This window comes from Chaetodon auriga, chromosome 21 (genome assembly GCF_051107435.1).
Source record: "Chaetodon auriga isolate fChaAug3 chromosome 21, fChaAug3.hap1, whole genome shotgun sequence".
NCBI lineage: Eukaryota > Metazoa > Chordata > Actinopteri > Chaetodontiformes > Chaetodontidae > Chaetodon > Chaetodon auriga.
In genome coordinates, this window is record NC_135094.1 from 6,067,685 (window position 1) to 6,095,054 (window position 27,370).

Below are 27,370 nucleotides of genomic sequence, written 5' to 3' on the forward strand. Positions count from 1 at the left end.
GATGTAGCAGTAGTAGTGTTAGCAGTTTGACTTGTATTAAAAATGATATTAGAACTAGTAGTTGTTAGTAGTTGTTTTGATTGTCGAAGTGATAGTGATAATGTTACATGTAGCAGCAGTGCTAGTAGTACTGTTGCTAGTGGTAATATTGCAGAAGTGCAGTGGGTCCATTGAAGTGAGTCAGGGCCGATCGTGCTCTGTCCAGGCGTGATAATCCAATCTTACCAGCAGTTAGTCAAGCCGCTCTCCATTCGGCCTGCTGATAAAAGGTTTCGCCTGCCTGAACCTGATGGATCTGATCAGTTTCTAAGACTCGCTCTGACAGCACGTCAAAGCTTCAAATTGAGGGCTCGGACTACCTTCAACAAAACTCCTCATTTAAGGCTTATGATGACTTTGATTTGGGTCTGTCAGCCTTTATCCTCAAAAGTGAGACATGAATTCATTTTGTATTGGATAGAGGAGCCCTGGTGAGTGTGCCGGTATGATGAGATAAAGGCTCATTGGTATTCTGATGAGCGCTGTAGATAAAGCTTTCTACATTTGCCCCGAGGGATTTGGGGGAATCCCATGGAGGTTTGTCCGCTGCTGTGGAGTGGTTGTGATTAGCATAAACGAGGCTAAATGTGATCAATGGAGGGGCGGCTGGGTGGTGAAGAGGACATCCTTAATTATTGGTTATGGTTCAATGCCCTGGGGCTTCCAAACTCGCACTTATGCATGTTTATCCCATTAGATAATGAGGTGGACATACGGTAATTCCCTTTAGTTCTTGTACTTTTACATCTTAGGCATTAAGTTTTTATCCAGAGCAACTTACAGTGAGAGTGTAGCAGAGGGTCAGTGATTTGCTCAAGAGCATGTTGACATGGTTATTGTCCTTAAATCAAGATACGTCTGAGTTGATGTAAGTTTTTGGAGCACGCCTTGTTTGAGTGGGGAGCGTGACCCTAAAAGACGAAAATACAAGCATACACATTTCTGCTATTTTAGGGCTGATGATGACACTTTCTGTAAGTCGATGCAGTTTATTCCAGAAGCACAAAAATCATCACATGGTTCGCTGTACAACCAGGTTTTACTATACTGCTGGTTGTTTTTTTGTTATCCCATCTCTGAACCATGGACATTGCCTCCTTAAACAACTATAATCAATTATTAAATCTTATTTATTTCTTTACTCTCCAGTTTATTTAACAGAGACTGTGTACACTACTACTGCAGTTACTGTACATACGTCGGCAAAAAGGGTATTTTTATCTACAGTCCCCAGGCAAATGTTAAAGTTAAAACAGTTGTTTGAATATTTTATACACATGCAGAGCAATAGTGAAAAGAGAAAAGAGAACATTAATCTGAGTGAAGACATTAATGCGGGACATCATTATGCCGTATTGTTGGGTATTTAATCTTAATTCAGGTTCGATCATTGTGCTGCAGTTTCGTTCATTTAAACATGTGGCCTTGGCCAGATTCTCACGTTGTTCCTCGCACGTACTGTTCGGTCATCTCGCTGCTCAGGCTGCATGGCGCGGAATAAAGAACTGTAACTGTTCAGAAGTACGTTATTGATGGATGATTTTGCAGCTCCTATTTTTGGCTCCCTGTAGAGCCTCCAATTCCAAAAGTGCCACTGCCAGCTGCCCACTGATGATGCAACACAACCAGCCTGGCTCCAGCACTTGCTTCATAGGCAGATTGTCGCTGTATATTCGAGCCACATCGTTCTCCGTCGCACGTAGAATGAGGTGACCCCTGGAAAAAAAAGATAAATATCCCACCCTCCACAGCAAGTACCCCCCCCCCTGCTCAGGATTGATCATGCAGCCAGGCTAGTGTATATGCACTGATAGCCGGCATACCACACACTAAGTGCTCCAGTATGATTGATTAGGCTGGAAGACTCATGATGCATGTGCCTGAAAGATATTGTTCTTCTGGAATTGAGTCTTCGCTTATGAGTGGATCCATGGCAAAAAAATGTAATACAGAGTTTCATCAGCAGGAGTAAATGTTATGGTGTTTTTTTATTTCACCAGTGTAACTTTAAATTCAGTGACAGCCGCTCTGGCCCCTGTCCCCTGACATTGAGTCTAATAATGAATGATTGGTGGGACAAAGCCTGCACTGGATCAGTGCACAGGATCCTGCTTTGCAACATGATTTATTGATGTCCCCAGTGGCATCAGTGGAGGACTTCAACGAATGTCACCGGCTTCCCATGAATTCAAATAGCCCTAATTCAGCAGTTTTTCTGCATAAATTGCCCCTCCCTCCACACATCCCAGGCTTAGTTAATGGCAGACAGGTTGACGCCATTAGTCAAATAAATGGGGGCACAATCTCACAGTAATTTTACATGGGTGTTGTTTGTCTCCATGATATTAGCATGTGCTATTCTGAGATGATCAGCTGGGTGACATAGATAATGAGGGCAACAGGTCGGTGTGAGTGATAACAGTGTAAGCTGTGTGTCGCCCTCGAGTCGGAACAATACCTTTACTGCAGTGTTTGTCTTGTTTTGAGCACATATTTACAGAACTCTTGTTGTTCGCCTCCTCTTTTGCATCATCACTACTCAAAATAGACGGAGTGTTTTTGTGGGTGTTTTTTGTGCTCGTGAGAAAATATCAAAAAAACAGCCAACAGGCACAATGGTGGAAAAATCGTGCTAGTGGACGCGTGTTGCTGAGCAGGACAAATTTTAAAACGTGCCTCCTTGACTCTCCTATTTCTCACACTTTATTTTCCTTTTACATGTCCTTCTTGGTCTATAAGGGACTAAATTAAAATGCAAATGTAAAACGAATTAACACACACATAAATAGAAAATTATAGCGCTACAATGGAATTATATTTTCGAGTCAGTCCACTGTTGGCTTCCATACTAATATGTCTAATCCAACCTTTTTGCTTTTGTCCATGTCTTATCACTGATGAACACCCTCACCTCTCCCTCTCCTACTCCCACTACACCTCTCTCCCTCTCCTTGCACATTCTCCCATCCTGTCCGACCTCACTGTTCTTCCCCTTTTCCATCCAATTTTCTCGTGTTCCTCCCAGTGCTTCAACTCAATAATGGATGTTCATAAAGCTCAATTCACTTCTCGAGCCTTTTCAATCATTTCTCCAGTTAATTCACTCGCTGTGCCTGCTTCTCCTCTGCATGTCTTTGTGGAGGCAGGGCCGGGCTCTCGGTCTGTGTTCACCCTGCTTACGCTCTCACTCCATCAGCCAGACGCCCAACTGTTGTGACAAATTACACCCATTTGCCTCGGTGTGCGACAAGGTGCATGTGTAAAAGACGTGGATACACATGTAAGCCCTGCACACACACAGAAATTCAACAGTATAACATAGACTACATATTTTCGTGACTTTCTGACTTCTGCTATTAGCTACTTAAGCTACCTGGCTAACTCTTCACACACTGAACCCAGTAAAAGCTGTTACATAAATTGCTAACTTCATATAAACCAGTCAAAATATCCCTCAGAGGTACGTTTGTATGTTTTAATCACCTGACACACTTGGACTGCTATCTGTCAGTTCAAGCTAGCTAACATTAGACATATATCAATGTGAAATTCAGATGCTAGCAATTGCAATGCTAACCGAAACGACGGTACACAGAGTTAGCTCTGCAGTTAGCTACAGCATAAGTCCCGCAGCTAACATTAGCATTTTTAAAAAGTAGCATTAGCATATATGAATTACTGCTGGGTGACTCATGCCTCCTAGTTTCTTCAAAAGTTGCCACAGTTTGTTTTTCTTTAATAAATTATGAAATATAACAGTGGGATGCGGTTTTCATCCCAAGCCATCAGTCTGCCTTAATCAGCTGTCACCGAATCACACGTTGAAACTCCAAAAACAGGTCAAGCTGATCACAGAGCCTGACAAACATTCATGCAATCCATTAAACAGCAGTAATAGTGTGAGCTGTCTAAATTTAGTAAGGCTGTTTCTTCCTCAACAGAGTTTGTGCAAGGACTGTTTTGCACTCTGAGCTAACAGGGAGGTTTCTTTCTTGGGATACTGAACATTTTCCACCCATTATTTTATCCAATTTGTGCAGTTTAAGGCACTGAAACATGTTGATCTCCTCATAAGCTCTAATTCATTCCTACCCCTTGCACGCTCACTCATTATGTCCCTTGGCAACTTGTCTTAGTGTGACCTTAATAATGACTTTTCTACTGATGTTGAGCAAGGATTCTCACTCACTAAATCTAAACTAACAAACCTCAGAGCTCAGCACAGAGTGATACAGAGGAGGTCAGTGTTATCCTCACTATGTATTCAGCACTAATGAACATACGGACAGTCATCTTTAATAAAACATGATTTAAACTGCGAATTCCCAGCTGAATATTAATCTGCATGTTGGTTACAGATCAGGGTGATACGGCATGTTTCTGATCCCACGGACAAATCAGGAGAATGCGTTCCTGTTATGTGTGTGCCCGAGCATTTAATTCACTCATTTCTGATATAACTTCGTTTCTGGTCTGGGCGTTATGTTTTATTCAGGAGAAGTCTCGGGTTGCCAGGTTGTGGCAGCCAGGTTTTGGTATTGATTTAAGGTATGACTCAAGCCCGACCACAGCATTGTTAACATCCACGCTCCTTTTTCTCCTTTTTTCCTTTGAAAAACATAATTATTACTCTACCTTGCGTGCAGCTTGCCGTGAGGCGCCTTTCTTCTCTTTAAAGTTAGTATTTGATATAAAATGCTGTTTTCACGACAATAATGCTTTTATTCATTATTCAGACATTATGAGTCAGTTTCTTGTCTTGTTGTCTCTCTTTCCTTTTCTGTTCTGTTTTTGTTCGTGCACATTCTTCAGTATAGAATAATTTGTGAAATGCGACGTCTTGTGAGCATTTTCAAAGGACCTTATCCTCTAAATCCGTCCTAATGTGTCCACTGTTCACTTTACCGATGATCAACAATAGCCCACGTACTTAAGCTTTGATCGGTTTGGTTTGTCTGTCTTCTATTTCCCTGCCTAGAGGATCATCTTAGGAAAGACGAGCAGTCATAAATCAAGGCTGGCCATGTGTGTTATCTCCTCAGATATGGGTCTGGAGAGGGCTCCGTGGATTAGAGACGTGACAGGCTTGGTTAATGGAAGACAGGGCCTGGGCCCTCCATCCTGGTAGTCTGTGTGATTGAGTATGGAGGGATATGATTAATGATTCAGAGGCTGAGTTTAAATAGTCAGTGCTTTGGGGTTCTGCTGTGGTGTATTTAAACTCCCCCGGTGAACAAAGAGGAAAGAGGATGGAGAAGCTTTTCAAAGACGCAGACATTTGAGATCATTGGTTCTGACTGTTGCCTGGGTTGTTAGTGTTTTAAAATTCAGCATTTTCTAAAATATCGTGACCCTTTCTTCCCCTTTCTTTCCGCATGTTCAACAGCTTTCTTTTCTCACGTCTTCTCCCATCTCCCTCTCCTCTGCCCCTCTTTTGAATGGAAACTGGGTTTCCATAGTTACTGAGGGAGCACCATAGCTAAACAATGGCCAAAACATCTAGGTCACATTGGTGGCTTTAGACTGTTTTCTATGACTCTATGAGTTTTCGGGGCGTCTTAATCACTATCCTTAATTCTCAGCTAAATTTGTGTGGCAGGGTTGGGCAATATTACAAGAAATATTTTTTTGTGTGTGTGTCTAATCTGACTCTTCAGTAAAGGATTTTGCATTTGTATTATGAAAGGATAAAACTGGCAGTGTTCTGTGTGTTTTTTTTTTTATTCCATTCCAACAAATTCCATGAAAAGAGTAAAACCAACAATGAATTGACTGACAGTTCTTTGTATCCGAAACCTGAGCCTACTCTTCTGTGCCAGAGACCTGCTTTGTTGTCCAAAAAAAATATTAAAAACACACCAGTTATCCACTGTATTGTACTGGGTTGACATATTCCTCTATTACCATGATCACACATAAAATGTAGTTTCATTGTCGTCACAAGCTTTGAGTAATATTGATAATGGTCAAAGCGAAATGAAAATGAAATACACACGCGTGTCAGAATAACCTTGAACTTCTGGTCATCTCATACCGTCTTCAGCTCAGCGTCCTGTGGCAACAACATGCTACAAAACCTCACCGACACAGGAGTTTCAGTTATGTTAGCTGTGCGTTAATGCATGTTCTGTTCTCAGATGAACGCACAGAAACCGCCCGCTGGGAGCTCCGCTACCGTGTCACTCTAGCTGTGTTTAACAGTGTCAATAAGGGATTGAGGGGAGGAAGCAAAGGGGAAATTAATAAGCCTTTGCACGTTCTTCCCTCTATGACTTTCTTACTGTCTGGATAACATAATAGGACCAATATTCCCCACAGGCACCTGCTAATGACTTGTCACTACTCAGCCTCCTTATGGGATTGAGCTCGAGAAAGTGAATCTGTCAGGCTCGCGGAGATGGTTTTAGCATGTTAAGTGGGCTATTTTGACGCTGCGGCTGTGACTGTAAAAATGTCTTTACAGGTGATTTTGTGTAGCATTGAGCGTGAAGCAGGTGACCGTTGCACTGGATGCAAATGCATTTGTACATGGTTGATTGTCACCTTATTTTAAAGTGCTGGAAATGAGCAAACCTATCAGAGCTCCACTTTAAATGTATTTATGTATGTAATTCTATTTTGAGTTGCCTAACAGAAGACAAGATTACCTATTTTCTGTGTTATCTGGAGATTAGAATCAAATAATCGCTTGTTATTTTATTACCTCAGTGAAGTGTGGGCTGTTTGAGCATTTCTGCAGCGTAACGAAGCAGCTGTGATTGAACTCTGCATCTAAAGACCGAGACATCCTCCCAGTCCGAGCTGCACGGTAGAACTCATCTGGTGAATAATGTAGTTAATAAAGCACTTGCCTACTTAGACTAGGTGAGTGATAAACGCAGGTTCAGTAGATTAAAGGCTGGGGAGCGTAATGAAGGCAACACAAGGCTGCGTGTCACCTCTGAACACCTGAGCAATCGATTTCAGCCGACGGACTGCGCTCTCATCTAACGTAATGTAGCAAGATCCTTGAGAGAAAAGATGTTTAGGCAGACAAGACATGTTGAAAATACACACTTAAAAGCAAGCAATTCAGTAATACTCAAGGCTAAAAGGATGATCTGTGTCACCCTGTGCTCACCATCAGCTTTCTCTCTCTTTTTCTGCAGGTGTTCTAGCATTCCTAGCACTGTCAGTAGGACTGGTGTCATCAGCACAGGAGCTGTACCTCAGCCAAGCATCCCAGGATCCTGTCTCCATGGCAGCAGCCCACAGCAGCCCCCTGTCTGCCCCCAAACCTCCCACCCTGGACTGGCATCAGGAAGGCTCCAGTAGTGGGGAATGGCCATCCAAAGGAGGCACTCAACCCTCAAACATCATCCTCCCTACTGTCGCCCTCCATCCTTTGGCCTTGCTTCACACACCCCAAACTTCCAGCCTGGCTCATGGCGACCCTCCCATTCATGACACAAATACTGTCACCACAAACACTGTGAGCACTGAAAGTCATGTGAATCAGCCCCTGGAGGCGAGGTCTGATATTGTAAACCAAGGCCACATGCACAAATTGGTCAGGGTACCTCAAGTCCGTAACCCAGTTACTGTCAGCACTAAGCAGGCCAGCAGCAGCAGCCCTAAATCTCCCAGCACAGCGGTCCCAAATATAGATGTGGAGTCTACCGCCAGAGGGGCTCCAAACCCCCTGGCTCTTATGTCCAGCTCTGGATCAGACAGAGGAGATACACTCGCTGCACACCACGTAGAGCCTCAGAAGTTGAGTGTGGAGGAGCCCACCGACCCCAGCCGGCAGTATGTTCCAGATCTCGAGCGCTCCTCCTTGACCTCCCTTTCTTCTTCGTCAGTGGATGCTGACCTCGCGCTGGGCCTGAAACTCAGGGAGCATGTTCGGGGCGGCGCACACCACGCCATCACTCTGAGGGAGGTGCACGGAGCGAACGAGTCCCCCACTGACGCACTGGTGGTAGAGCTGAATGTCAGGTCAGTCAGTCCAGTCCAGAACCCGCCAGAGAATCTAACTTCCACTGCTTCCACCCCAGCCCTGCCCACTGAGCCCAGCCTCAAGACACAGAATCCAACAATCATCCCAAACAACCACACTGCACCCAACGAGACCACCACTGAGAAGGGTCCTGGTCAGGTTGCCCAATCTAATGGCACAGACACTGCCCGTCAGGGACAATGGTTGGGGAACGTAACTGCATACGGAGGGCTGCTCTCTAACAGCAGCTCAGTCGAGGAGGCGTCTGCTAAGGGGAACAGCTCGGAGCCCCCTTCAGAGCCCAGCGGGAACTTCCTGAACAGGCAGGTGCCTGCCACTACCCAGGACCCCTGGACGCCAGGCAACAGCTCAGGCCCCACCGTTGACTCCCCGCCGTCCCGCATGACCATCTGCTTGAGCAGGATGGACATTGTGTGGATCGTGCTGGCCATCAGCGTGCCTGTGTCCTCGTGTTGTAAGTAATGTCAGAGCAGCTTGAGAAAGGTGAAATGAATGACTATAAAAAGTGTCAGGTGACTGTAGAGTTTGCCTGACCTTGATTTAAACCCATAAAACATATGTTACTATTTAAGAAAATAGCTCTACAATTTAAGAAATTGACTAATTTGCTTTAGTTAGACACCGCTCTCATGTTTACTCAGTAAATATGAAGCTACTACCTGCAACAGGTTAGCTTAGCTTAGCATAAATACTGGAAACATAAGGAAGAAGGCAGCCTGGCTCTGTCTGAGGGCACCAAAATCCAGGATCCCAGCCAAGTAGTAGTCGAGGACATAAACCACAGTAAGATTACAACTCATCGTTTTTATGTTTTGGTGTAAGGATTAAACACACAGGCTACAAACAAGGTGTTCATTGGTGAGCTGTGGAGGTGTTGGTAGGCAGATTTTGTTACCTTTGGGCAACCCAGGCTAGCTGTTTCCCCTTGATTCTAGTTTATATGCTGAGCTGAGCTAACTGGCTGCTAGCTGTAGCTTCAGTGTTCAATCAATCATTTCATCAAACTCTCAGACAGCAGAGTCGTTTACTCTGAGTCACAGTGGAGTCATTTTCGAATAAAATCTTCATTTTATGCCCTCGCTTTTCTTCCACTTTCCTGGTTTACACTTGCTTCTGTGTGCAGTCTCCCTCGTTTTTTCAGAAAGCCTCTTGGCAGCCCCTTCAGGGCTTGATCTTGTTACATTAAATTGGAGAGAGTGCGATAGTAAAATAACAGCAACGGAGGGAGAGTTGTTTTTTTTTTTTTTTTTTTCCATCGAGCCGCAGAGTTCCACCTGAGGCAAAACTCATTTTTTTGCATTTTGGTCCGTTGGAGAAATAAGGATTTCTTCCCCTTTGATAGTAAATTATTTTCTTGCATAATTCCTGAAAATTTCTTAGTGAGAGACAGCTTTGTTGTTTCAGATCAAAGTCACTCCGAGGCGCAGCACAAGTAGCCATTTCTAACAGTATTTTAAAGGTGGATTTTTTTTTCCTTTCATCCACAATTTCCTCTATCAGTGAGATGTTGTCGTGAAACATGACAGCCTCTACCTGAGCAGCTCGTCTGGGCGCTTGCTTTCAGAGGATATTTGAAGCAGGAGCTCTTCCAGCCTCTGTGCTAACGCTCTTTTTTCCCTCCCTTGTCTCCGCCTGATCTAGCTGTGCTTTTGACGGTTTGCTGTATGAGGAGGAAGAAGAAGTCGTCAAGTCAGGAGAACAACCTCAGCTACTGGAACAACGCCATCACCATGGACTACTTCAGCCGACACGCCGTGGAGCTGCCCAGAGAGATACACACTCTGGAGAGTGAGGTACAGTGACTCTATTAGTGCACAGCACCGCACGCAGGAACGGGGGGACATTCGCTTGATGTTTCACTATCAGTCAGCAGAACGCTTTTAATGAGTATGGAAACAACAAAAGGATCCATGTCCAATCTCTCCTGTCAGCAAGCCTCGGGCCTGCTGAAGTGCACTTGAGCATGACACTGTATTACTACGATTTACAGGGCTGCTATTGGGAGCAAGCACACAGAGAATTTCCTTGCAGGGTATCTATTAAGAGTACTTGTTAGTATCATCTGGTAAAAGGGAGTATTTTGCTATCAGAACAGTGCAGTTTCCAAACCTCATACCAACTAAACCTCTTGTGATAAGCTGATAAAAGAGCTCGATGTGATGAATTGGGCTGTAGCTACCAATTAGGACTCTGAGCTCATAATATTTTAGGGATTTTGAGGGGTTTTATGACATGAAGGGGGGGTTTAGAGTATGTGATTTCACACTTAGTAGACAGTTTGGTGATTACATTTTTAAAAATTTGATATCTTGGGCAAAAAACTTGCATAGCAGACAGTGTAGAGAAGGCGTTAAAAGAGCATTTAGACCTGATCTAAGGTGACAGAAACTAATGGAAATATAATTAAGCATTTACATGAATAAAAAAAATGTGGAAAACGAATTCTGCCTGCAGCCCTGGTGATGATGACAAATAGATTAGAATAATTGATTATTGGTCAGATTCTGTTTTAGTTACTGCTTTTTTACCTCTTTTTATTTGTCATTCTCCTGTTGTGCACTTACTGTAATACCAGTGTTTTTCTGTGTTTTCCGTATGTGGTTATGACCCTTAACATATTCAGTTATTCAGAAAATTTGGCCTCCTGATGAAGCTTTAGTCTCATGCTGGTTGGTTCACATATTAATCTTTTGAGCTGATAAAAGCTGCTAATTGGCTGTTTTTGTCGTTGAAAAAGTGAATTTTCTGCCTCAGTTGTTTTCCATGATTTGTTTGGTCCATCTCCTGCACATTTCTGCCAATTTTTAAATGATATTTAGTCTCTATTATCTTGAAAAACATACGATTTGGATTAAATGCATCAGTTTGTGCAAAACAGTTGTGTTTAATACATAACATCGCCATCTGGTGGCAAGCGTAACATATGACAATATTATAATTTTCCAACTTCGTTTGAAGTCTGCGGTCCATCTCCTCTTCTTTCCCATGTTATTTTGATCTGTCATTGCTTTGTTCTGTTTGCATGTTCTCTGTCACCATCTCACTGTGTCTCCTTTCTTTTATTCCTCCTCCACTGCTCAATGCTCATTCCTTTGCCGCCTGTTGCGGGGGGGGCGGCGTCAGGAGAGGGAAGCTGAGGTTGGATCATGTGTGGGATGCCCCTGGTGACACCCAGGTGTTGTTTCCCCCTGCTTTACCTGCCTCTGTAGAGCAGCTCATAGCTTCCCTGGTGCTTTAGGTAAACGACGGTGCTCTGGGAGAAATGATCAAAAACCGAAATGATGACATGACTTTGATTGGACTGGATCGTGCTGATAAAATGACCTGATTGCTGCTGTAAAGCAAATCATTTTGTTTTTCACACCTCCCTCCTCCAGCACTGCCTCATTACTGCTGACTCACCATCAACAACCATTTCTACATCACCCCCCCCCCCCCTCCATTAAGTCCCCCTGTTGCCTTATTTCTTCTGAGTCATCCCTCCCTTTTGTTTCTCCACTCGTGGAGCTTTTACATCTTCTCCTCCGCCTCCCTTTTGTATCTCTGCTCATCTAGCTTTGTCAGATATCTTTGTTCACCATCTCCTTAAAAGCCCCTGGGTGCATCAAACCCATATTTTATTCTACTTGCTTCCACACTAGACTGTCTGCTCATTGCCTATAGAGTGACTTAGATACAGTAGACTGCAGCGTGTGCTCTAATGGTGAGCCCTGAAGCCTGAATCATGAATCACAGCTGTTGTTTAACAGTTAGTCCCCCTGTGCTAAATTCTTTGTGTGCATTTGCAGGAGCATGACACCTGCCTCCCCCCTAATGGAGACTACAGCGGCAGCAGCGTGGTCCTGGTTAACCCTTTCTGCCAGGAGACCCTCTTCATCAACAGAGACAAAGCCTCTGCCATCTAGAGACAGACAACGAGAGACACTGTTGGATCCCCCTCTTCTACTCCCCCTGCTGTTGTTGTCTATTTTATATATGTGGTAAATATTCAGAGACTTTGACTTTATACTGTATATGACAGACACAAAGAGCAACCAGAAAGACGAGTGATGTAAACAGACACTATTTACTATGAGAATGCACCCGCATATTTTTCTGATGTACATTTTCTACAAAAGGCTTAATTGTGATAAAAGGTTTTTATTGTCTTTATAAACTACAGAGTATATGTGGTTTTGTTTTCATTACAGTGGCTTGATGGTGCGTGCACTGTGGATGTTGCCACATGAAATCTGCTTTAGAGAGAGAAACGTGCTAAGAGAACATTAAAGCTGTTCTTTGTAATTTTGCTTTTCCTTTCAAATCAATCCCAAAATACTTATAGCCTGTTGAACTTGAATATAGCACCTATGTACTCGGGGGAGAGATTTAAGAGAGATTTCCTGTTTGTGAGATCAGGGCCCATTTTTATCAAACTGTGCACACTAAGGACTGAAACGTGGTAAAAGTGACGAATAAGAAGATATTTTTCAAGTGACTTCCTCCCACTAGCTCCCAAGTGATCACATGATTAATCACATGTGTGCTCTGAGCAGGAACAGCCAATCAGAGACGCAGATTCACTCTACTGTACAGCTGCTCCTTTGTTCTTCATTTTTAGTTTTTTAATCCTCACTGGAGTTATTCTGCCAAAATATATGTATGTGACTTACATTTTCAAAAGAGTTCATTTCTTTGTGTGAACTTGCTAACGTCTCAAGTAGCAATTCAAATGTGAAATCAACGATAATAATATATGATACGTGATTAAGATAATACTGCATTTTGTTTGCTTAAACACAAGACAACAGCAGAGTACAGCTGGACAAAATTAAAAAGCAAACATTTCAAGCAGTTATAATCAATATTTTTACAATAACAGTCTATGAAATGACAGCTCGGAGCAGCTCGTGGGCAGTTTCAGCTCATTGTTTAGCAATCTGGGCACATCTCTTAAAAACCCTTCATACACTACCTGATCAGCACCAAAGGACAGTTGGACACATTTAGAGACAAGGTGCTGAACATAGTGGAGCACTCAGCAGCTGAAGAGCCAGACGGTGGAGACCAAAAACAGAGCTAAAAATGAATATTAGACGTACGCTCATCAGGTCAACTCTGAATGGATGATAGTGTTGTTCTGTGACTGCTGGATGTGTAAATAAGCAACTGTTTGCTAACAAGTTCACTATATCGACTTAAAGCAACCGCTCTCTGCTGCCCCCAGTTGGCCAAGAAATCAGTCATCGCAGGTTTAAAGCAGTTAAATTTGCTGCAAACTGGAGCGGGAAAAAAATTCTGCTCCTAGTAGACAAGGTACATCAGAGAAATCATATAAAAAGGAGAGTTGGCTGTATTGAAAAGGACAGATTGAGAGATCGGTGCATGGAGTCAGTGCCAGCTTCATTCTTGTTGTTTGTGCCCCTGATGTCTCTGCAGTTCTCTTTCATTTCAGAGCACTGTTAAATCGCTTGTATTTTGAGTAAAAGTGAAGGTTTTACTTTCACTTTAGTCGAAAATGTGGCTTTTAGCAGTTTGATAAATACGGGCCCAGATTTTAATGTTTGATTGGGGCAGAATATTTGGGTGATTTTGGGGTCTACATCCTGCAGTTTTGACTGACTTAAAATGGCTTTCCCCCTCATGTGTCACCAGCTTCTCCTAAGAGGGACCACGTAGATGTCTTATTTTTTTATGTTGGCCCTTTATATATCAGTATGTCTGTGTGTGAATGCCCTGTTTGTGCATGTAAGCATCCCGTGTGGGTGTACAGTGAAGTGTGGACGGGTGAGTTCAGATGTGCTGCCCCCTTAACCAAATATCACTGTTACTTTAAGTCAAACAAGACTTTGTGTCACTTCCCAGCTCAGTTTTATCTGTTTCTCTGTGTGTCTGTTTGTGCCTCTGTATGTGTCTGTCTGCCTGTCTGTCTCTTGTCTGTATCGTGGAGTGGCTACTGGTTATATCCCAGTTTGAGAGAGTTTCTCAGCACTGTAGGAAACAATTAGACCAACCTTGCTACTGTAAATGTCTCCCTCCATAAATACTGTGTTTGTCCATCAATGCAAACTGTGTTTGTTGAAACGCTGAATGATTGTGAAATAGTTGCTGGACCACAAAATACATGTTAGAGGCTGTCAAAAAAGTCGACCAATAAAAACACTGAGATAAATAATGTATGCTGAATATTTACTGTGAGCACATACAGAGGCGGTTTGATTAAAAAAAAAAAAAAAATTGCGTTTGAATATTTTGTTTGATTATTGAACCTGTGGTCCTTCTATCATCTGTTTCACTTTGCATCGCTGCGGTTTTCTTCAGTAATCAATGCTGCCTGCCTCTATTGTCGCTAACGATTTTCTGCATTGTGAGACGTTGTTCTGAAATCACTGGTTCGACAGGTGATGTTCAATAACAGGCTCAAACATATTGATATTTCCTGCATTGGATGCTCACAGCTGGGCTTCTTGTTTTGCACGCTCAAAAGTGGATATTTTACAAAACGTTCAGTGGCACGGTGGAGCAGTGTTCAACATTATGTATTTTTTGTACTGTAGTATACACTGTACTTTTTACTGCTGAGCAATAAAACAAAGAAAAAAAACACACACTGACTGATCCATTTGTCTCATTTGTCCTCTTTAAAACAGAATTTAATCGACAGACATTTCCTCATATTGCCATACTGGTTTACTACATAACAAAGCAGCGTAAACAGCCGAGCACAGCACATCCATTGATGCCGTGTGCTGGAAATTTCTCTTTGTGCACCAGTGCTGCATCTGGTGCACTGACCAGGAATATGACATCAGTTCAATAATCTGTTTATTTACACGCCTGCTTGACTGCTGAAGAGAGACTTCACTTGATGTGAGCGTTACTCACAGATTTGTACACCTTTTCAACTCTTGCTAAACTCGACAGTATCTTTTTTTGTGTGTGTGTTAATATTTCAAATTCTTTATAAATTAATGGCCATAAGCTGTTTGGAAAGTTTTGTTCAAATAAATAAGAGGCAGCATTGCAGGAGCTCAAGGTTTGTTCTACTAAAAAAGAAAAAAAAGGAGGTTATTTTCTGTCAGTGCTGATGTTGATGTTTAACTCCATGTATGTAGAGGTCCTGATTGACCCTCCTCTGTAAATGATTGCCTCAATGCGTTCACTCCACTCAGGTTGTTCTGAAATTAAATGGTCATGCTGAGAATTTAAAAAATATTTCTTCCACCTTGAGACAGCAGCCATATTAAGAAACTAAATCCTCAAAGAGTTCTGCTGAGATCCATTTGACAGTTTAAAGACAAATAAACTTAAAAGATAAATGATTAACTGTAAATTATACAATTAAATACATCACAGGTTCATAAAATGTTAATATGGAAGTCCAGTTCTGCCAGTGGAAACAAATGGTGACATGTTAGGAATGGCAAATAAATCTACTCAAGGTATTATTTCATATTTAGACTTTTGAAGTCACAATTAGGAGATGATAAATCAAAAGTCTCGCTTTCAAGTCAAAATTAGGGGATGATAAGTCAGTTATGAGACAGTTGTAAGTAGTTCAAAATAGATTTTGATGAAGAATCAGTCAGCTTTATTCACTAAGTACGGCATGTATACACATGCAAGGAATTTGAGGAAAGACAGAAATAGAGCAGGACGACAAAGCTAAACAAAGACAGGTCATGATAAATAAAGAACTATTATGACAGACTCACAAATAGGTGAATATATAAATATCCATAAAAAGCAACAATGACCAATATCAAACAACATATATATACAAGTCAAGTGTTTCTGTGAATTGTAAACAATACAAATTGTGCAAAGAAATACATATTGAATGTATGCACATTAAGTAGGTAGATATGTACTGTGTATACATGTCCATATACAGTATATATACAGGACGCAGGATTTATATGTGGAAGAGATGGATGATTTATGATTCATGACAGTGTATCTTTAAACATATCATTTATTATTTGTCAGTGGTTGTTTTAGTGTTACAGGGTCTTTGACACTATATGACTGATTATGACTATATGATTGATCTAGCTATAGTTTTATCTTCATGTATTATCTTAGAATTTTTCATGAGCTATCATTTATCATTTACTCTTATTTTGATTCATTTATTTACTTTATTGTATTTTTCTTTTGACATTGGATTGAATTTCTGCCACGTCTGGCATATTATAACTACTCATTATGTAGCATTGTGAAGAACTGTACTATATTTGAACAAAAAGAATTATTAAAACCAAGAATTTAAGTTGAATTTAACATTATTGTTGCTTAGTTTCAGAAGATTTTCAAAATCAAAAAACAACACAATTAAAATTAAATATGTATATATGTATAAGAGAAAATTGATAAATACTTTTATTTTATTTTATTTTATTTTATTTTATTGATATTTATTTTATTTTGCGTAAGGCTCATAATATTTCCGGTTCAGGGCTGAAGTCTTTCCGGGTTACGGTACAGATTTGTCAAATAGCCCGTGCATGGCATGGTTGACAGGGTAGCTAACGATTCAGTCGGGGATCCAGGGTGGACATTTTCATCAGCCTGTAACAGAAGTTAAACTGTCAGACTAAGCAGCGACTCCATCTTTTCTGGCCTTCTGAACAGCTGTGCTCTTTGTCGGAGAGCAGATTTTCACATTTGTCATTGCTCGGTTAGCCAAACTAGTTAACGTTGCTCTTTGAAAATGGCGGATGTAACGCCAGAGAAAAGCCTGGACGATTTCTTTGCCAAGCGGGATAAAAAGAAGAAGAAAGAAAAGGGAAAGGGAAAGGAGACTACTGGGCCCACGTCGGCTGTGGTAAAGAAGACGAAGAGGGAGAAAGAAAAACAGGCCAAAAACGAGAATCTAGACGCACAGACTGAAAAGGTAACTGCCGACTCTGCTCTCCTGGAACTTTTTGTCTCAGCGTCTTTCCCGGACACCGGTGTCATGTCAGATTTTGAATCCTCCCCCCTCACAGCCCGTTAAATCCTCACATTTCTTCCCTGTCAACGCTTTAACGTTTCATCTATTTACGAGGGAAAACCGTTGATGTCTATTTTGACACGACGGGAGAAAACGCCGGTTGCTAGCTAACATAGCATATGGCATCCCCCCGGCGCACATTATGACGAGACAGCGTTACAAAATTTGACACTACGTTCGTTTTGTTCTCCTTTTTAACACCATTAACTTGCATTTTGTGTCAAAAATAATAATTAGCTGTAAACATCTGAGGCCCACTCAGTAGCAGACATGCTCACAGTGGCCTTGTGCTCGCACAGGGAAGCTGTCATATCCCTCTTTGAATCGTGGCTGTCCCGCTAGGCCGAGCCGCCATTTGTCACCACTTCTAACGGGATTGAGTGTCTCTTAGCTGCAGATGACATGAAGACATGATTGTGTGACAAAGCTAAGTTATCTATTATAACGTTAAACCACTTGTCACACTGGTGGGTACCGATAAACCAAGCTGTTATGGCCTGTGTAGTCATGTACTGGGGAGTCCTTTCCGGTGGTAAGTTGCAGGAAATGTTCCTGCACTGTGTTATGACTTGATGTCCTTCTGTCCAGGAGGATGAGGAGTGGAAAGAGTTTGAGCAGAAAGAAGTGGACTACAGCGGCCTTCGGCTCCAAGCTTTACAGATCAGGTGAGAGGGAAATATGTATTAGGTTGTCATGAGTCCTTCACCACATGATGAGCTGTCCTTTGCGTCGCAGCCTCGGTGCCCTCAAGCTGGGGCCCGTAAGGACCATGGCCCTCATGATCGGTCCCCTGTCTTCCAACATTAAAAAAATATTATTTTAACCATGGCTGAACTATACTACTGCCAGTATTTGTAGGATTTTAAAACTCTCCTGCTCTCACATTGTTTTTATGCAGCTGTCATTGTGAATTGATTGTGGTGCAGATTCCGGATTGATGATACAGTTTTTTCAGCATCAAAATGGCATCTGAGTCACATTATCAAGCTATGATTGGGCCGTATTAACAGTTTGGAAGGATTCACTCGACAAGACTACAGTCACAAGACTTACAAACACAGCGTGACTGAGAATAAACTGTCTGCAGAAAATTAGTCATTGATTTTCAGGCGTGAAATGCAACAAGTGTTTTCTTAGTTTATATAATAGATTCTGTCATGGATTTCAGTATTTAGGTTCACCTTTGCTCAACTGTCTTCTGACTGTTTGCAGCGACGAGAAGGAGGAAGAGGAGTACGAGAAGGAGGAGGTTGGTGAGGATGGAGAGATCATTCTGGTCAGCGGAGACAAAGTGTCTGGTCCCTGGAACAAGTCCGGTGCAGCTCCGGCTCCTGCTGCTGCACCCGTGGGTGAGTAAAACCAACCTCAGCACTAGTTTACTGTCGGATTGTTTCCGTCTCAGTGGTTTACTGAGAATTGCAGTTGGTTTAAAGTAATATTTTAGATTTAGTCAGTGGAACTCAGTTTTAATGTTGGTATAATATAACTGTAATGGATTTTGCTGAAAGATGCTGACGGTGTGTGACTTACCGTCTTTCACATCGTATAAAAAATGTCTAAAGGTTCTTTACAAAAAAGTGCAATACAATCGTATTTCCTTCTCAGGCCCTACTTATTTTCGGTCTAGAAGGCAACAGTCCTTAATGGCCTCTTCATGCTTGGTTGCACAAAACAACTCATCCGACGTTACAGATGTCGATAGGAAGCAAATTCACGGCCTGTGAATGACGCTTATGTCACCGCGCAGTGTGATGAATTAAAGGAAAGGTCACAGCCTGTCGGTGCTTTATCATAATGTTTATTACCTTACACAACAGGAAAACAACCAATGCGTTCAGATGCTACTGTGACTAACCATCTACCTCGTCTTGTCTTTAATAAATGAATGCTAAAAATGAATTTCTTCTAACTGGTGGACTTTCTATAATTGCAGAGGATGTAGAGGTGCCTGAGTCGAAACCTGCCGGGGTGTATCGCCCTCCAGGGGCTCGGCTGTCTACCACCAAACGAGTGCACACCCAGGGGCCTCCTGAGATCTTCAGTGATGCACAGTTCCCCTCTCTACTGGCCACCAAGCACGTGGAGACACGCAAGTAAGCAGGGCTGAGGCGACAGTAGTTAAACATGAGGTTGACGTCTTGTTGCAGTTCGACTGAAGCTACGTGTGTCTGCTTTCCAGGGACAGAGAAATGGAGAAGACCTTTGAGGTTGTGAAACACAGGAACCGTGGCAGAGAGGAGAGCAGCGGCGCCTCCATGCAGCAGTTGCAGCTTGACAACCAGTACGCCATCCTGGGGGACAAGTAGAGCCGCTCCCCTCCGTCCCCTGGCCCCTTCAGCACGGTCCGGCCCGGCCCCTTGAAGGAAGCTGAGCTCCAGCTGAGTTGACTGCAGTCCTGACAGAGCTCACGCTGCCACCATCACCACACTTGCGCACACACTTAGCCACACACACACACACACACACACACACACACACACACACACCCACTCATAAACAGCAGCACATACAGCGACACTCTGGATTGAATAAATCAGTTACGCGCTCTACATACATCTGGTCGGCAAACCTGAAGGACTGCATCTGGAGGGGCTGTTGAAAGAGGGAATAATTGAAAAGGAATTAGCAAAATACACCCAAACGTACAACACTGCAGCGGCAACAAAAGACGACGTAGTTGTCCTTTGTGGATTGTACTCAGAGCAGCAGTTGTGTGGCGCGACTTTTCTCTGGACTTCTACTTGCTTCGATTAAAGCCACAAAGGATCGAAGATAACTTTAGGCGAGATGATTTTACAAACTTCTGTGAAAATATCTATTTTTTTGCAAGATCGTTCTAACCCAATCGCACAAGTTATTTGGGGTGGTTTTTTTGAGCCGCGGTTGGGGCTTCAGGAGTGGGGATGCTACCTCGGCTGCATAGCTGGCGGTGGTGACGTGGACTGAGCTTTTTTTTTTTTTTTTTTTTTTTTTTTTTCACCTCCTTTTCTTTCCGCTGTGGTGGTGAACGGGGCAAACATCAACCCTCCCCACGTGCAAGCTGGCCATCAGGTTCTTTGATTTAGCGACTTGAAGCTTTGTGTTTTCTTTCTCCTTCATGTCGATGACACTCAGCAAAGATCTGTGGACAAGAAACGACAGGTTGTGGTCCTCATTTAGAATTTCTATATAAAGTGGCCTTACTGATAGAGAGAAACTGCTGTGTCATCTGAAGAGGACTTTGCTTGTTGTCTCACGGGCTGCTGCCTGCCTCTGGATCTCACCACTCTGTGATTTAAGAAAAAAAAAAAAAGTATCCAAACAAAAAAGAAATCCTTTGTTCAAGAATGTAGTGCTGTTGTAGTATGCCTGATGATTACAACTACTAACTATCTTTCATATCCATGCTTTGATTTTGCTGCCCTTGCTTTATTTTGGTCTCAGCAAAAGAGAAATTAAAGGTCATTTCTAATCCAAAACCATTCTTCTCATAACAAATGCTAGACTGTGGTTTGACACCAGATGGTCACAGGTGTTAAAGGAGTCCGAAAAATGACGGGAAACCACTTTAGAAGCGTATTTGTTGAGGTTGTTTGGCCGTATTGAGTTCACACCTTTTTATAATTTGTTGTAAAGTGGTGCAGTTCAAACCCAGTTTTAAGACTTCTCTTTTTTTTAATCAAGGCTTTTCCTCATAAGTAAACATGGCGTGTCAGCCCTCATTGCAGTTGTGTAGAACAGTTTGTGCATAACTTAATTACAGCAATTACTCATCTGTAAAACCAAACTCGCCAAACAGCGTGCTGTCCACTTCCAAAACAGTGGTATGCCCAGTTAAAATCAAATGGGTTTTTACTACAGGTATAGTTATGTTTAGAAAGGCGAAGAAGAACTGGATTTATTTTCTATGTTCATGTCCATTAAAGATGTCGGGGAGCGCTGATCCCTGCTGGGACATAGATAATATTTGTGATGAAAAGAGAAGAGCCTAACACAAAAAATAAAGTGATCCTTGTGAATGAAGTCTTGTCTGAATCTTTTACATGCTGAAAAATGGAGATTTCTACGGTGTCTTTTCCAGAAAAGGTGTTGTTGTCCATTTGGAAACTTACAGTTAAACTTGTGTTAACCTGTTTTCTCTCCCATCATCACACACTGAATGCCAGAGGCGTCTCATTTTGTCAGAGCAGGTGTTGATTTTGACAAATCGTGGAGTGATTATCAAAGGTTTCTGCTCTTTTTGGAAAAAGTAGATGATTCATTTGACCTTATACCAAACACATTGACAAATAAAAGAAACTTTTCTCACACAACAGACTTGAAATGTTTATTTGAAGGAGACAGTAACACCAGATGAATAATTAAATGGACATTTCGGTCTCTGTTAGGATTTATATCATGTCGCCATCTGTTTGTTCCCTCTGCTGTCTTCAGTTTTCCTTCCCCTGAAAGGACAGAATGACCAACATTTTTAAAATATTTGCAATTTCCATGCACATGCAGTTTTCAAGGTTGTTCTCCAGATTAAATTCTACTTTGCTTGCAAGTGCTATTGTAAACACTAACTGTGGTGAATACTCAGTAGTTTTTTGTTTTTTTGTTTTGTTTTTACCTGGTTCACATTTCTGTCAGTTTGTTTAGGCAGAAAATCACGGTCACTATCAAAAGGGTACCAGATACCTGCGACCTGGGGGAAAAAAACAAACAAACAAAAAAAAAAAGATTTAATATGTGCTGACTTGCAACCCTGCTCCTCCACCTCCTAATGAATGTTGCACTCAGAAAGTGAATGCTGAAATACTTTTTTTTATGGCAAAAAAAAAAATACATACAAGACACTGCTTTGGCTGTATATTAAATCACATTTTAGTGCGATGGCTCCATATTTTCTGATCAGGTCCCGTTTTCATCCTTTTGCTGTAAATAAACGCGTAAACTACACTGAGATTAACCCGAGATCGACCTCCTGCTATTACACTGCCGGCCGCACGGTGGCACTACGGCTGCGTAATACTGAGTACGGCGCACGCTCCGACAGTAACGCAGAGTAAATTTCAAATGGCGCGATACTGCCAAACTGAAGTTGTGGAAAAGGAAGTGCTAACCGCCCCTACAGACTGATTCAAGTCCACTTCAACCAGGCATTCACCTTTAGCTTAACTGGTCAGCCCTTGTTTGCCAGATTGGAATAAGTAGCATTAGCTGTAAATGACCGTTGAAGTGCTGTTGCTCATTTTAGTTTAGTCAACAGGCTAAAGGGCTAACTTCTCGCTTGCTAGCCGATCTGTACCGGTAAACCAACGTTACCTTGCTGTGATCGCGAGGTTACAAGATCACACGAGATCTTGTCCCAAGGTTTGCTTACAGGAACTGTCACCAAAATACACAGCGCAACAAATTAGAGCTAAAGTGTTAGCTTAGCTGTCATATTTGTATGTAATTCCCCGAAATTCCAAGAGGTCATTCATTTCTGTGTGGTTTGAAATTAATTAGGAGACTCTTGACAGTTGCTGATGTTGTAATCCTTTACTGCAAACGTAAAAGTCTTCCTTCATTAAATGCTGTCAATGGTGTATTAGCAAGAAAGCTAGCAAACGTCATTTGTGTAGCATTTCCCAAACAAGAAGAAAATGGGAGATGGAGGATACAGAGAATGTGTAAAATCCAGCATATCCAGCAGCCCACAAAAACAAAGTGTATAAGAGAGCTTTTTAAAGTTGTCTACTGATTTTAACTTTGGTAGAGATCTGTAATGCAGACCTGTGATGGATGTTAGAGTCTGTTCATCTACACACAGCTGCCGGTTTATTCAACTGCTCTGAAATCTTCATGAAGGTTATAATGTTGAGTTTTGTGTTAGAGAGGTATTTATTCAACTTTATAGTTGTTTTGGAGGCTGTGGTTTCACTTACCGTTGGTGGCTGTGTCTTCACAATTTCAAGCAGTGCTCTGCTTCCCCTGGACCCCTAGAATCGAAATATATAACACTTAAATTGAAAAGAGTATACAACCCTAGACTGAAGACACAACAATGTGCATTAGCATAATATCTTTTTGCCTTTTTGTTTATTGTTTCAGCAATGTCATTGACATAAGATTACAAACAAGGAAGCAAAATAACCAGTAACTCTGTGTCATAGAGACAGTGGCAGTATGACAAATGCTCCATCTTATCGCTGATTCTTACAGAAAAAATGTCCACTTAAGTTCTTCATTTAAGTCAAAGTTGAGTTTAAATCTGAAGTTTTGAGATACAAGTCCTGCAATGGCAAAAATACAACAAACAAAATAACATGAAAGATAAATGTAGGCTTCCTTTCAGCTCAAGGGGACACAAATCAAGTTGACAGAGATTCACATCATTGCAAAGTAAACTGCAGAGTGCTGTACTTTACTTAGAGGGTTAGAGTATAATGCATCAGAGAATAATGTATAGACCAGTGATCTGGGAAAATCCACCAATCTTATTTTATGAGAATGAAACCCACTTAACACAGTAGTGTAAGTTTTCCCATCCTGAACATAAATTACAATCTCATACAGCTGCTTTGTCCACGTGAGCAGGAGTCTGTTAGCACATCTGTTTTGCACAAAATGTTGTGCTGTAGTTCAGGTTTGATCTCAAAGTCCAGCTTGGTATATTTGTTATATTTGTTCGCAAATGTGAAACTGCTTACTCAGACAAAGTCTACCGACTGTTGTGTGTTTACTGCTCTGCTCTGCCCAAAGCCCATTTTTTCATAAAATGCAAAAATAGCTCACAAATAAATAATTTCAGTTTTCAGGTAAAATGTTTTCATCAAACAGACTGACATTGTAATTTTTAGCAAACCTTACCCAAAGAGAAGTGAGTAGTACATTTCAGCTGTGGATTAATACACATTTGGTGCTTAAGTGCATAGACATATACATGTATATGTCTATATACACGTATATATATATATACACGTGTATATGTCTATGCTTAAGTGAGAATTTACAGCTGCAGGATGGTGTATGTAGGATTATTCAAAATATTCTACAGTGTGTACACGTGTGTTCATGGTAACTAGGGTTGAGCCGGATACTCGTTTCAGACGAGTATCCAGCTCAACCCAGTGAACAAGGCTGACATATTATTTCCCTGTTTGCCATCACTGGATGTTTGCATGAATCACAAAGTTCACACAGATCATAAAAAAATAAACAGTCTTACAGACCACTTACACACATACACACATATAGCTGAACACACAAAGTAGTCTATATTATATCTATAATTATACATATATAATATTTCTATTATATATCAATTTCAGACTTAAAATAATGTACCGATTTAAGCCCCACCCATTTCCGATTTCTTTATAGGCCACGCCCACTTCGAGTATCGATACAGAAGGCGGTGAACGCGCTCGTCCCTGATGGTAACACAGGAACACGTCACCCAGCGCGACATGTGTTTTAACAATGGAGCTCTGTGGCTCGAACTTTTAAGCCATATCAGGCTCTAAATACACAAACAGTACTTGTTTGTAGGATCGATTCTTTCTCAGTTTTGGTCTTCTAATTTGTTTTGTTGAAAATTAAAAATATATGTATATTGTTAGCCTTATCCTTTTAATTGTTAATACCACATCCTCTTTTGAAATATACACGTGTGCATGAACTTGCAACATCAAATGGAAAAAATCTGAAATATTTAACGGTACTGTTATTTTGAGTCCTGAACATTTTCTCACCTTGGTGTCGTCTCCATCAGCAGGTGGTGGTAGTGCAATCCCAACAGTATTTTCAGTTTGCTCCTGGATACCATCCAACTGAATGGGGAAAATGTGAATATGATATACAAATAATGAATGAATTCATCTTAAATCCACACTCTTGTATGTTAACACTTTGTCTCTGAATTTGAGGACGAGTCCTATGAGGCTGTTAAACTTTGTTTGTCCTGTCTCTCCAGAAAAATCAAACATGTTTAGTCCATAGTTTACTCTACAAAAGTTAAATCTTCCAGCCTGTACTCTCTCATTTTCTTTACCCCCCTCTGTTGACTGAAATAGAAAAGCATTGCACTTTAATTTAAAAAAAAAAGAAAAAAAAAGTACACACATATTGACTCCAATCCAATTACATAACACTGACTGTTTGCTTGTTTCTGAAAGGTTGCCGACTTTGAACTTACACCAAAGCAGCAGAGTGATGAAAAACCAACTTGTTTCATAGACATAGCAGCAGTGTGATACACGCTCTAGGTATCAACTCCAGCCTTTTCTTTTATTCTTGGAAGTGAAAAATATTGATAAATATTTGATGTACTTTTAGTCCTGTTTATCACTTCTTGCACACCAGAAAGATCAAAAAGTCTGACTGTGAAAGAACCAAAACGTCCTGTACACCGTCGATCACTTTCACTCACATCTGACCCTTTTTTGGTTCTTTCTGTCTTATATTTAAAATAGGAAAATGTAATATAAAGACCAGCCCCGCAACTGATTTTAACACCTCTATAAGCATGACCAGCAAAACCTGAACACAGCATTAATCTGCTCTCTTGACATCAGATGTAAAGAGACATTTGTTGTGGTTTGAACTTCTTTTCTACTCTGCATCAGCAGCCCTCACCCAAACTTTTCTTTCATCTCAAGAAATCCAACTGCAGGCAACATCATTACAGAGAAATGTCAATGCTCTCCATACGTTGACTTCCAGAAATAGAGAGATCACAACCTACCGTTGTTGAGTTGGCTGTTGAGTTGGTTGTTGAGTTGGTTGCTGAGTTAAACCCGTCCTCATTTTTCAATGGTCTTCTACTCAAATGATCCATCTGAAAGTTGAAATTTAAAATGATTTAACCTTTGTCGAAGGACATAATGGTGTTGACTTTGTATCCATTTGGTTTGACTTTATTTTTGACACTTGATTTCAAATGCAGCCATTAAATAATAAAAAGAATTAAGTGTTTTGCAAAGAAAATGCTGATTAGACTGATTCTTGAATAAACTATAAAAATAAATTCCTAGTTTACTTGTTAAAAATAAATTTATAGCACTGAAATATTTTATTGTGCAAATAATCTGTCTAAATTTACGTTGTTTGAATTTGCTAATCTGAAATTTAAAGGTTAGTTAGAGAGGGGATTTGGTGATTTACATTTTTTTAAATCCTAAACTTGTGAAACCTAAAAAAATACATAAATGTTTTATTTATTTTTTTAGTGCATAACTCAAAAATGACATTCAGGAAATTCAGCCTCAACAAATGAGACCACACAGATACGGACAGGTGGTTTACAAAGTAAAAGTAAGAAAGAATTCTTATCAGTTAATTAGAATGAGGATGATTAATTTTGTAATTAAAAAAAGGAAAACTGAAATGAAAACTACCAAACATTATCAGCTACTTCTAATCAGTTACAGTTTTTTCCTCTTCAGTACCTTCTCTCTTTGATCATGTTCATTTGATGCTATCACAATTATTCCCATCAAGGTGAGTAATATGAGCGCTCTCATCTTCATCGTGGATTATCCTTCTGTCTGCACAGACAGCACGTCTGCTTTATAGAGACCAGTCCATGCCAGGAGGTGGAGTTTGTGTCCACTCCTTCACCTGCATTTTAATGTCAAAGTCTAGTTTTTTTTTTTTTTTAACCTCTTTTCAGATGTTTATCTGCCTCTAAAGGGACACTGATGTTTGATTTCAAACCTGTATTGATTGTCTGATCCTGGTGTTTTTTGGTAACGTGGTTAGAAAACCCTCAAAGAACTGTTGGACAAAGTGAAATTTAGTGAAAGTAAGTGGTTGAATTGGACATAATTTTGAGTTTTATACAAACAAATCAAACTGTCCAAAACAAGCTGAGACTGTTTGACAGCATTAAACTTGTCCTAGTAGTGTTTGGATTGTAGGACATTGGCACTGGTTATAGAAAAAGCAGCTACATAATCAATAGATTAACCCATTTCATAGATACAGTTTGGTATATGCTGTAGACCTTTTCATCAGCTTGTTCATCAATTCTGGACATTTATTTCTAGTCCCTGGATTAAACTGAAAAGTTTGCAGACTGACATTTAAGTTATTGCGAAGTGAGTGAAGAGCTTCAAGTCGCAGATTAGAATGAGAAAAGAAAAGAATAAACAAAAACTGCAGGATTGTTGTTAGCAGTTAAAATTGTTATCCTTTGAAAGATCAGTAACTTGTGGGGGAATCGCCAGTCTTACCGTCATTGTAGTTGGTACTTGGAGAATTAATCCCATCACACTGAGGAGTATGAGCTGTCTCATCTTGAACATGGTTAGTCCTCCTCTCTGCACGAACGCCTGCTTTATAGTGTCCAGGCCAGCGGGTGGAGCCTTGGTGAAGACTGTTAGCCAAAGTATGCTACAAGAAAACTCCAT

At 41.1% G+C, this 27,370-nt stretch overlaps 3 protein-coding genes across 3 annotated transcripts in view; 2 read left to right on the forward strand and 1 right to left on the reverse strand.

Annotated features, from left to right (window-relative positions):
* Positions 1–14,601, forward strand: part of tmem108 (transmembrane protein 108) — a 44,656-nt gene extending 30,055 nt beyond the window's left edge. Inside the window, exons 3-5 of the mRNA XM_076761588.1 lie at positions 7,188–8,492; positions 9,680–9,831; positions 11,827–14,601. Of these exons, the coding sequence (XP_076617703.1) occupies positions 7,188–8,492; positions 9,680–9,831; positions 11,827–11,943 (1,574 nt within the window). The 3' untranslated portion in view covers positions 11,944–14,601. The remainder of the gene's footprint in view (positions 1–7,187; positions 8,493–9,679; positions 9,832–11,826) is intronic.
* Positions 14,602–16,484: 1,883 nt separating this feature from the next.
* Positions 16,485–21,014, forward strand: cdv3 (carnitine deficiency-associated gene expressed in ventricle 3). The gene is made up of 5 exons (XM_076761751.1): positions 16,485–16,913; positions 17,601–17,677; positions 18,225–18,361; positions 18,946–19,105; positions 19,192–21,014. The coding sequence occupies exons 1-5, from the start codon at positions 16,731–16,733 to the stop codon at positions 19,316–19,318; spliced, it is 684 nt and encodes a 227-aa protein (XP_076617866.1). The 5' UTR covers positions 16,485–16,730; the 3' UTR covers positions 19,319–21,014.
* A 289-nt stretch (positions 21,015–21,303) lies between these two features.
* Positions 21,304–27,252, reverse strand: LOC143340127 (uncharacterized). The gene is made up of 6 exons (XM_076761753.1): positions 27,194–27,252; positions 25,705–25,797; positions 24,713–24,790; positions 22,904–22,957; positions 21,604–21,678; positions 21,304–21,436 (listed from the first exon to the last, which is right to left on the reverse strand). The coding sequence occupies exons 1-6, from the start codon at positions 27,227–27,229 to the stop codon at positions 21,422–21,424; spliced, it is 351 nt and encodes a 116-aa protein (XP_076617868.1). The 5' UTR covers positions 27,230–27,252; the 3' UTR covers positions 21,304–21,421.
* Between the last annotated feature and the right edge of the window lie 118 nt (positions 27,253–27,370).